Source organism: Syngnathus acus, chromosome 3, assembly GCF_901709675.1.
Source record: "Syngnathus acus chromosome 3, fSynAcu1.2, whole genome shotgun sequence".
NCBI classification, from domain to species: Eukaryota; Metazoa; Chordata; class Actinopteri; order Syngnathiformes; family Syngnathidae; genus Syngnathus; species Syngnathus acus.
This window is the reverse complement of record NC_051089.1, coordinates 12,758,931-12,770,183: the sequence shown is the minus strand read 5'-3', so window position 1 is coordinate 12,770,183 and position 11,253 is coordinate 12,758,931. Positions and strand designations below refer to the sequence as shown.

General features: G+C 39.7%; 3 protein-coding genes across 5 annotated transcripts; 1 reads left to right on the top strand and 2 right to left on the bottom strand.

Annotated features, from left to right (window-relative positions):
- The first annotated feature begins 490 nt into the window (after positions 1-490).
- LOC119121027 (gastrula zinc finger protein XlCGF8.2DB-like) lies at positions 491-2,734 on the top strand. The gene is made up of 2 exons (XM_037248371.1): positions 491-930; positions 1,254-2,734. The coding sequence occupies exons 1-2, from the start codon at positions 813-815 to the stop codon at positions 2,207-2,209; spliced, it is 1,074 nt and encodes a 357-aa protein (XP_037104266.1). The 5' UTR covers positions 491-812; the 3' UTR covers positions 2,210-2,734.
- A 798-nt stretch (positions 2,735-3,532) lies between these two features.
- LOC119121021 (gastrula zinc finger protein XlCGF8.2DB-like) lies at positions 3,533-7,130 on the bottom strand. Of its 3 annotated transcripts, XM_037248364.1 has the most exons (3): positions 6,688-7,130; positions 5,698-6,039; positions 5,485-5,627 (listed from the first exon to the last, which is right to left on the bottom strand). In XM_037248364.1, exons 1-3 carry the CDS (start codon positions 6,794-6,796, stop codon positions 5,617-5,619), a joined length of 462 nt encoding a protein of 153 aa, XP_037104259.1. In that variant the 5' UTR covers positions 6,797-7,130; the 3' UTR covers positions 5,485-5,616. The 3 variants fall into 3 exon arrangements, with proteins under 3 accessions (XP_037104258.1, XP_037104257.1, XP_037104259.1); XM_037248363.1 differs by lacking the exon at positions 6,688-7,130 and having other exon boundaries at positions 3,533-5,627; positions 5,698-5,811; XM_037248362.1 differs by having other exon boundaries at positions 3,535-6,039.
- Positions 7,131-7,278: 148 nt separating this feature from the next.
- Positions 7,279-10,235, bottom strand: dnd1 (DND microRNA-mediated repression inhibitor 1). Its single transcript, XM_037248376.1, has 4 exons — positions 10,065-10,235; positions 9,308-9,633; positions 8,586-8,718; positions 7,279-8,061 (listed from the first exon to the last, which is right to left on the bottom strand). Exons 1-4 carry the CDS (start codon positions 10,168-10,170, stop codon positions 7,529-7,531), a joined length of 1,098 nt encoding a protein of 365 aa, XP_037104271.1. The 5' UTR covers positions 10,171-10,235; the 3' UTR covers positions 7,279-7,528.
- Between the last annotated feature and the right edge of the window lie 1,018 nt (positions 10,236-11,253).

The following is an 11,253-nucleotide window of genomic DNA, read 5'->3' as shown; positions in this document are numbered from 1 at the left end:
GGTCCAGCATGAGCCATGAACCGTGGTCCCCGACCCTGACAGCATTATATTTAATATTCTAAAGTACATTATTTCCTCAGTCTTCTTGTGTATTGTCAAGTCTCCCTTTAGTCCTGGGATAAAGAAATCCTTGCGTCATCCCTGGAAATAAATAAAGATTGAAATGAATGAATAAATAAATATCGAAAAAAAATAGAAATATCAAAATCGATAAATGATTACAAAAATAAGTATTGAATTAATTCAATAAGTATTGAATACATTAAACACAATGAAATATTTAAATATGTACTATTACATATATTTAGGTTTTTCACGCTTGGTCCTCCAGCGTTTTGTCTTGTCGTCCACATATGTATCTACAGCGGAATCTTTAAAACGTTCTTTTTGAAAGCATGCTCGCTATTCGTTTTTGAATTCATCGTTGATAAATTTGTCATTTTAATTCATGTTCGTAACTCTGTCAAATGGTTTGTCCAGGTGGAGTTGCCGTACAATTTCCACTGCAGCGCTCCCTCTGTGTATCATTTTGCTAACTAAACGCGCGTCATTAAAAAAACTCCTTCTAAATAACAACTTAATATACTAAAGCCACAACACAGTATGTCCTATCGCTTATTTACTAGACTAAAACATCATGAGTTCACTCTTTTTGTCTGGATACTCACTGCGGTCACTCGTCTCCGTGCACACTGAAGCGTCTCCAGCTTGCTAGCATAACTTGCTAGCTGCGAACAAAGAGACTCGTTTGTTGGCAGCATATTGTGTTAAGAAAATATCAAGTGTGAGTATAAAGTGATTATCACGAGGAAATGTCTGCCAACATTTTAGAAGACGAGGGTGAACTTTCTCGGACAAAGGGGAACAAGCGACGGCGTCAGTTACTGGACGCTGTTTTCAAGAAGCCTCCAGTTGGGTTCCGGAAAACAGGTTAGGTAACGGTCCATTTACACTTGTTAAGTAACAAATGGGTTATTAAGTCAGACACGTTAATGTCCGAAATTTACAGTTTGATATTGTCGGCAGCTTATTGACTCTTCCTTAGTAATGCTTATATTAATGACATACATTAGCTGTTTTTCACTCTATCTACGACAAGCGTCTCTCCGATTACTATATTTCCATTTTTGATGTGTCTGCAGCAGGGCTTAAACCGTGACCCAAAGCTCAAGTCGCCAAAACAAATAAAACACAACATCAAAATAACAGCATAAGACTTAAGTTCACCAAACCATGTTTCTTGTGTTCTATAGATGTCAGTGAATATCTTTGCCAAGAGCAGCAGGAGCCGGAGTCGCCTTACGCTAAAGAAGAAGAAGAGGAGGAGGATAGAGTGATGTCAGAATTCCCCCACATTAAGGAGGAAGAACAAGAGGCCGATATCACCAATTTTACATTGACTGGTGTCATTGTCAAGATTGAAGATGATGATGAAAGCGAAAGTAATGGCAACAACTGTGGAGGATCACAAGCAGACAGCCTCTTACCGCCACTATCAGACAGTGACCAAACGTCACACACTTCTGACACTGATGACGAGGAGCACTCAAAAGGTGACATATGTCACACTGACAACAAACCCTGGAAATGTTCTCACTGTGAGAAAACATTTGATGCCAAGTATACTTTGAAAGTACACATGAGAATACATACTGGGGAGAAGCCTTTTGCCTGCTCAGTTTGTGGTAAAACATTCACTCAGAGGGGACATTTGGGAACACATGCAAGAAAACACACTGGGGAAAAACCTTTTGTCTGCTCATTTTGTGGTAAACGATTCTCTGGAAAGGGAAACTTAAGAACACATACAAGAACACACACTGTGGAGAAACCTTTTACCTGTTCAGTGTGTGGTAAAAGATTCACTATAAAGGGAAACTTACGAACACACACAAGGACTCATACTGGGGAGAAACCTTTTGCCTGCACGGTTTGTGGTAAAAAATTCTCTCAAAAGCCAAATTTGGTTACACATGCAAGAACTCACACTGGGGAGAAACCATTTGCATGCTTAATTTGTGGCGCAACCTTCTCTACAAAGGATGGTTTAATCAGGCACACGAAAACACACACTGGAGATAAACCTTTTCCATGCTCAGTTTGTGGTAAAAGATTTTCTCAAAAGCCAAATTTGGCTGCACACATAAAAACACACAGTGGAGAGAAGCATTTGCCTCCTCAGTTTCTGATAACAGATTCAGACGAGTGATACACAAATGTTTTTTCCCCCCCCCAATGTTGATACTTATTATTATTGGTAGTGATGGAAGCCATTGACCATTATTAGTAGCCTGTATCTGTCTGTGGTAAATAGGAAAATATTGGCTCTAAGCATGTTTGTTTATAGACCTGCAACATGTTAAAGTTATTTTTCTATCTTAGAAAATAGACTTTTTTGTTTTAAAGTCGAACAAAAATGTGCAGGGAGCTTGCATGCTCAGCAGCATGTCTTTAAACGGTCAATGAGTGAGTTTCCTACAGTAAACAGCTATCATTATTATTATTTTTGTTTGTTCAAAAACAAAAAAGTGCATCCGCATTGCAGGTTCTGGCTAGTAGCTCACGAGTAGTACTTAAACATCCTGCCACTTTTTGATTCATTGCTTATTGTGCGAGTTCAATTCCACCTCTGGCCCTCCCTCTGTGGAGTTTGCATGTTCTCCCCATGGGTTTTCCCAGGGCACTCCAGTTTCCTCCCACATCCCAAAAACATGCTTGGTAGACCGATTAAGCACTTCAAATTGCCCCTAGGTGTGAGTGCAAGTGTGGATGGTTGTTCGTCTGTGTGTGCCCTGCGATTGGCTGGCAACCGGTTCAGGGTGTCCCCCGCCTACTGCCTGATGACTGCTGGGATAGGCTCCAGGCTCATATAACGCACTTTTCTTTTTGAGCATTTGCTTCTTGCTGTGTACTGATCCTTATGACCTTGTGTTGATAACTACATTTGTTTTTATTTTTTTAATGTGAGGCAGCATGTTGTGAAAATGACTTTGAATCATTAAAAGCAAATAATGATTTACTGTCCTTTTTTTTCATCTGAGCCTGTACAGGCTTAAGAACCACCATTGAGTTAAACTGAATTTTTGTCTGTTCTGGAGCTTTTGTATGACTGTAAATTATTGAAAAATTATGACCAAATAATTTGTCAATCTCAAGACAATAATAAAATGATTTTAGAAGTATTGATTGTGTGTAATTACCCCCCCATCCAGCCCCCCAAAAAACAGTAGTATCTTAAATATGTCTTACCTTATTAGGTGTTAGCAAATCACAATGTTGCCACACGAGATTATCGATCCGTTCCATTTAATCATTGAAAACATCCCCGTATAGCTATATCTCTAATTCATGTTTTTTCTCTGACCATGCTTGCAGTATGGTACATGCCTGTGGTAGTGTCAGGGTTGCAAATATGCCAAGTGTGCCCACTAAATAGTAGATTTATTAGTCAAACAGTCTAAAACTGGTTGATTAGTGGTTGATGTAATGCTTCGCACATTGAGCTTCATTAAAAAAAAGTTCCGAATGACTACCAACTTATCTGTGACAGACTTAAGATGGTAAAGCAAGAAAAAGACGAAGAGTGGCACCTTGACTTACAAATGTCATTTGCATAATTTCTTCCCTTGTGTTGTAAAGCCTCAGACGCCTCACTACTTGAGTGAACTGAGGGGGGGAAATGGAGCAGTAAGGATAGTGTAATGCCCTCGCATGTGGGCAAGGGGAGCCACAGTCATTGATACACTTTTGAGGTGTTTATTGAATGGGACTAACGGTCAAATACACAAAATAAGACATTCACACTGAACTAACCACATGGTTGATGGCCAACTCGACTGACTTTACAGCCTGAAATGACTCACTCGGCAATGGCCCTTAAATCAATCAATCAATCAATCAATCAATCAATCAATCAATCAATCAATCAATCAATCAATCAATCTTTTATTGGCCAAGTTTGAGCATGCCAAACAAGGAATTAGACTCCGGTAGATCTCTGTACAAAGGCACGCATCAACAGACAAATACTAAATGTGTGTATACAGTATGTGAGGGTTTTGGCTGAATTACAATTTAGAAAACCTGTTTTAATTTATTCCTCGTTCTATGATGTTTGATTATCTACAATACAGTGATTTGTGTTAATTAAAAGCACATTTCTGAGGCATCTGGAACAGACTGATGGCATTTTAATTTCAATATGAAAAACTGATTTGATTTTGAAATACATTTACCATCTTTTTCATGGAATGAATTAAACTTGTAAGTTTAATCACAGTTTACATTTGTTTAATGTACTTTGTCATAATAAAATCAGTGAAACTGTTTACATTAAATATAAGTTAAAATGACATTAAAAATACCAAATATATTACATCAAAATTAAAATTATAGATCAAAACAACTGAGTTGAGCCAATGAAAATGTCTTTTTGGTGCTATCAAAGAGTACACTTGCAGTTTGTCAACGGTGGGACATGTCATATGTCCTTTTGATTGTTCATCATCATCAGTGTGACATTGTGTCATCATCACTCGGTGATACTGGAGCTCAAGAGGCATGGTGGTCTCACTATCTTGCGTTGTCATGTGTTGACTGATGCTTGGACGGTCAGCTCCTGGGTTCTCCTCCCTTTGTCGTCATCTTCACTCTTAACAGCGACAACAGTCAATGGGATCTTAGTGATAACATCCTCCTCTTCTTCTTTCTTAATGTGGGAGGGCTCTGGCTGCACTTCCTTCTTTTTAATGTCAGCGGTCAACTCGTGCTGCTCAGGACCAAGATCTTTCGTAGGTGCACTTAAGTTGTCGACTGAACCGCTAACAGGTTTCTCTCCAGTGTGTGTCCTTGTGTGTCTTGTTAAATGTACCTTTTGAGTGAAGATTTTTCCACAAATTGAACAGGCAAAAGGTTTCTCGCCTGTGTGTGTCCTGGTGTGGCTTACTAAACTTCCCTTTACAGAGAAACTCTTGCCACAAACAGTGCAGGGAAAAGGTTTCTCACCTGTGTGTGTCCTTATGTGTGTCCGTAATGTTGCCTTCACAGAGAATTTTTGGTCACAAACTGTGCAAGCAAAAGGTTTCTCACCTGTGTGTGTTCTTGTGTGTATTCTTAAGTTGCCCTTTGCGGAGAATTTTTGACCACAAACTGAGCAGGCATAAGGTTTCTCCCCAGTGTGTGTTCTTATATGTGCATTCAGAAGTCCCTTCCAAGCAAATCTTTGACCACAGACTGAGCAAGCAAATGGTGTCTCACCAGTGTGCGTTCTTGTGTGTGTTCTTAAGTTCCCTTTTTCAGAGAATCGTTGACCACAAAATGAACAGGAAAAAGGTTTCTCCCCAGTGTGCGTTCTTGTGTGGCTTATTAAACTGGCCTTTTCAGTAAAGCTTTTACTACAAAGTGAACAGGTAAAAGGCTTCTCTCCAGTGTGTGTTCTTGTGTGTTTTATCAAATTTCCCTTTTCAGAGAATCTTTGGCCACAAAATGCGCAGGCAAACGGTTTTTCCCCAGTGTGCGTTCTCATGTGAGTCGTCAAACTACATTTTTGATTGACGATAAGACCACACACTGAGCAGGAGAAAGGTTTCTCCCCAGTGTGCGTTCTCATGTGTCTTTTCAATGATGACCTGTTGAAAAAGGTTTTGTCACACTGAGAACATTGCCTGTGTTTTTTGTCAGCGTGATCTGTCATATCACCTTTAGAGCATCCATCATCATCAGTTTCAGGAGAGGGTGATGATATGTCATCACTATCTGATAGTGGAGCTAAACAGCTGTCCACTTGTGATCCTTCGGAGTGGTCTCCAACACCTTCTGTTGTGGCGTGTTGACTTGAGCTGCTGCTGCTGCTTGGAGGCTCAGCCCCTCCCATCACCTCACTTTGACCATCGTCTTCCTCATCTTCTCTCTTCAGAAAGATGCCAGTCAATGGCAACTTGGTGATATCAGTCTCCAACTCTTCCTCTTTAATGTGGAGTGGCTCTGGCTCATTTTCCTCTTTACAATTAGGAGGCTCAGGCTCCTGCTGCTCACTAAGCTCTGCAAGACACAAGACAAACGCACATTGTTTGACAAAGTCAAGTTTGTGACTTTGTCGTCTATTAACGTTTATCTGGAACGTTTGTAATTATGAGCTTCAACAGTCACTCATTTGCGCTACTTTTAAAGGCACTTGAGCAGTTCAGTAATTGGAAAATTCGAATTAGCAATTTTTAGGATGATAATGTTATTCATTAAATGCCTGCGACCCTTGTGAAAATAAACGGTTCAAAAATTGGATGGATGGATATTCAATTACTTAATTGCTAGACATCATTGACTACCGAGTGAATGTTTCGTTCACAGAATAAAACATTACAAGAAATAGGCTGCTTGGTCCTTCAAACAATAATGGAGTAATTTGTTCATTGACTATTTAAGCGTACATACTTTAGCGTTATGATGAGGGGGAAATAGCCTACTCATCACTCCCATATATGTATATTGTGTCAACAAACACTTGCCACCATTTATAGTGTTTCTGTTCACCTTCAAGTAAAGGTAAACAACTAAAATCATTTTTGTAGCCAAAGCACAAGTCATAGTGTGCATAACTTTCCACAAGACCTCACTGTTCAGAGACGTGCTATCTAGATTATACGTGAATAGTTTAATTTAGTAGCTAAACAAGCGTAAAATTGAACAAACCTGCTCTGTGTAACACATCTTGAGGCTCGTTGAAAACGCCGTCCAATAATTTGCGTTGTGTCCAAAAAAGTTGCTCCTCGCACTCTTCCTTTACAGTTTTTGCACACATTTTCTGACGATAACCTCAACACTTCACACTCACACTTGATTTGTGCCTATCACAAGATGTGTTCTTGTCAAACAAGTCTCTTTGTTAGCGGTTAGCAAGCTAAGCTAAGCTTGGCTAGAAGAAGCTTCAACAACGTGCATCGAGACGAGTTTACACGATCACGTAGATTTTATGAGAGTGGTTTTATTTCGGCAAGGTAGTGATATAACGATCTACGTCGAGGTTTCAGTACGAGGTATAATAATTGGGGGATATTTATTTCGCGACCCGCGTGCGGTTAGCCACAACGAACACGGAAGTCAGATCAACAGCGGAAGTTGTACGACAACTTCACTTGGACAAACTTCTTCCCACGCTTACAAAAAAAAAAAAAAAACGAATTCAAGTCCCCTCTGATAAAAAGTGCTACAAGTTTTATCCGGACAAAAAACTAAGTTTTAGTCTGTGAAGGCTTCAGTGTGTACAGCACTATATCAGAGACGAATTATTTGCATATGTTGGTTCTATAAAGACACCACCAGTGCAATTTCATTTCACGTTTATCAAAAAACCAATCAAACAATAAAACGCATGCAAGGATAAAACAAGGTCAACCAAATCAAGTCATCGCACTACAACTACAATAAAAAAACATGCATAGGGTAACAAACCACACTCAACATTAAATACATCTTTTGAGAAAACCAAACCACACAAACAAAAGTAGAAGGAGATTATAGGCCCATAACAGATTTAGCGGATGAAGACCTTCAGACCAATCACTGACTGCAGCAGCTGCTGGGCTGCAGCCTCTCGAGCTCTTTCCAGTGTGGCCGTGTCATTGGGTCCAGGCGAAATCATAATCTGCCCTGGGAAGACTCCCAGCCCAGGGACACGTACCTTATAGTCAAAGTGGTAGACCTCATCAGGTTGAGCATAGTTGTAGATGAACTCAAATTGTGGCAGACCAAGTCCACTCACAGCACAGCAATTTTGAAGGAAAATCACTGGAGAAACTGACAATGCTGCGGTGGGCGGACATGTGGCTGATTTGGGGACAAGAGGTTCTCCCACAGCTCCGCAGAAAGCAGCAGAAATGAAGGAAGGGTTTTGTGGCGCAGGATGAGGCATCTGTGAGATCTCCGCCATGTGCTGTGCAAGCTCTGAGAACTTTGGAGTTGAAGCCGGGAAGCTTTCGGATTTCTCAGGAAGGTGCAACTCATCGTTTACCTTCTCCGGGCACTTCCACTGGATTGAGATACATACGCCAAAGCGCTTCAGGAATGCTAGTGGCAAAAACGTGCATTAGGCAAGGCAAGTTTATTAGTATAGCACATTTCAACAACAAGGTAATTCAAAATGGGCACACAAAACATGAAAGGCGTCAAAGAAAAAGAAAACATTAAAAGCATCAGGGCACAGTTAAAAACAATTAATTAAAATTAGTAAAAATAAAAATAAAACAGGAACAGAATTACAGTGCAGTTTGCGGCATTGTGTTTGGCATTGTTAAACCTGGAAATGAGTCCATCGTTTGTTTGTAGTTTCTCGAGTTCACAATCTAATACAGAATTAAACCATATGCTTGAGGAAACTATGAATGTAGTGTTACCTTTCTAGTCATATTTTTGTCTAGTTGCTCCATCCAACTTTCTAGTCACTTTTTTGTCTGTAGTTGCTCCAGGTGAGTTTTGAATAGATTGAAAACATGCTCAAATGACTCTTTTGATGTGAAAGGTCGCCGAGTCAATGTAAACAACCATATGTTCATCTCCTGAAGTTCCATATGAATTTGCAAGAGTTCACTCACCTTGCCCCAGTGTCCTCTTTGCGATAGAAGCCATATAGTGGCTTGAGAAGACAACTACAGCTGACATTGTCATTGTTTCAGGTCCAGACATCAGAGAAAGGCTCTCAACCCCTTCTACCATTTTACGGAGTTCCTGGTAGTTAGATAATGGTGGAAAAGATGAGTAGGTTTGATCAACAGTAACATTGATACAAGTTGAACATTTCATTGGTAAACATGCCGTTTCATTTACAAAATCAGCAGATAGTGTGAAAGATGGTTGTACTTTCCCTTACATTATGAGCCAATCAGAACAACTGTCTCTTCTAACCTGAATTTCATCATTGAAAGGGAACGGGAGGTGTCAAAAATCATTTTTATCATGGGCCACATTGTGGTTACAGTTTTCAGGGCAGTTATGGCTGTGAAACCATATGAATGTTTATCTCATCATATTACAAATAGTACACAAATAATGATGGAGAACTAGTTTTAGAAGTCCAGGATATTAGTTGTCCAAGTCAGTCAAGTGCAATAGCGCAACGCTAGTACTTACAGTATTGCATATGACAATTGGAAATTTTGGTACAGATTTGTGCAACAAAGTAGGTCATGAGCAAATAATCCAGCCATGTACTGAAGTGACTAAACCCTATGTGGTCGCTTCCCAGGGTTGATAAACGGAGCGTTAGTAAAAGTACAGTGCGTATTGTTATACAAAGGGAGTAAGACAACTGCAGTACCTGGAGAAGATCATCTTTCCTGATTGTGGTGGATAAAGGTGTGAGGTAGATCTTCCTCTTCTCTGAGCTAGGGCATACAAATATACGCACACCTGGTGCAAGCATGGAACCATTTAGACAGCGTATAGCATTTTTAGCTACTTTTGCTGAGCCGTATTTGGCATAAGCAAATCCACGGTTTTGCCCGCTGAAGTTCATCATGAGTCGGAACTCCCACAATGGGCCCACGGAGCTAAAGAGGGGAATCAGCAGGTCCTCGTACGTGTCTCGTGGGATGTGGCTGATGAAAACCTCACAGTTCAATCCAGGCAATGGGCCATCCCACACTTTTGAAGCAATGGGGGAAAAGAGAAGGTAGGTGATGATTTCATTCACTAAAAGTTCTGAGGGTTTGACATGTGCCATGACAGGAAACATTTTTTTTTTTTTTAATAAAACAGAAGTATTCATAAGCTCTACCCTTAACAGTTATGTTAACCGTCCTGGAGAAATTATTCAATTTTTTTTTCATTTATTCAGGCTATATGAATGGCATTTTACACCTTCTAGTTTTCTGATCGCATTTATACATTTGTCTAAGAAGCATTGTATCACAATCAGAGGTGAAAAATCTCAAAAAGCTGTGAAAGTCTAAGTGGACGTCGACCTGCTTGCACTATGAACCTGCAAATGGATCATTAAATGAGCTTTAATCGCTTCAACAACACTTGCATTTCCCCTAAATGCACACTGAGGTAATATATGATTTCATTCTCACCCTCAGGTGGTCCTCCATACTTCCGCTGACCTTTAACTTGAGTGATCTTTGTATTGGTTGTTTTAATCCAGGTTTCCAGTGCCTGCAAACGCTCAACATTCACCATCTAAGAAGTAACAAAGAAACTCCACAATGACAACCAACCTCTTGACATCTGAATCTTCATATACACGCACATATGTACACGCACGCGCACGCGCACACGCACACACTCAAAAGTTTGGAGTCACTTAGAAACGTCCTTATTTATGAAATAAAAAAGTTTATTTTTTCAATAACATTAAACTAATCAGGAATACACTCTATACTACATTTTTAATGTGGTAAATGACTATTTTAGCAGCAAATATAACTAAAAAATAACTCAAATCTGAGCCCCTAAGCACATTTTGCACATGAGAAATCGTAAACTGCAGCAACCATCTTTGTCACGCATGCAAGAACTTTTTCTTTCAGATTACAAACAATTGATGTTTTATAACGAGTATAATCCACCTTTTCGCGTTCGGTTAAGAATCACCGAGATGGGAAAAAAATATCTTCCCTTTTATTAATAGTCAATAAAACGTTTTTTACGGAATACAAGATCATTCGTATCACCATGATTTTAAAGCATCGTGGACCCTTCGTCTTCGTAACCATTTTGTTAAAACAAAATGTCAAACTCTGAGATCCGACAATGGCGCAATAACAGCAATTGAACAGTGCAATATAAATGCCGGAATTGGAATGGAAAACATGTCAAAACCTCTAAAATATTAAATTCTATTGAAGTTTGCGGCATTTCTTGCAGCACACTTCAAAAACGAATAGCACGCGTGCTGCTTGTTATCTCTAGTTGACTCGGCCTATAAAAACGACGATGCCACGCGCCTCAAATTAAGACTATTGGCCAGCCAATTGAATACAATTAACCAAAGAGGAAACAGTTTCCAAAGCATCCGCAGGTAAGGGTACTTTTATAATAGGTAAAAAAACAATAATTACTACCTGGATTTTGTTGTCCATCTTTTACGGTGCTTTATATCCAATTAATAGTTGCGCCTAACCTGCAAAGCCTGAGGTGGAGTCAACATAGTGGCACAACTTGCAGGTCTCAAGTGGAGCGATGTATTATGGGTAGGGTCTTTTTTTTTTGTTCGGCTCCCGAGCAGCGTTTAATATAAAGTGGAAAGCAAGGAAGAAAGCT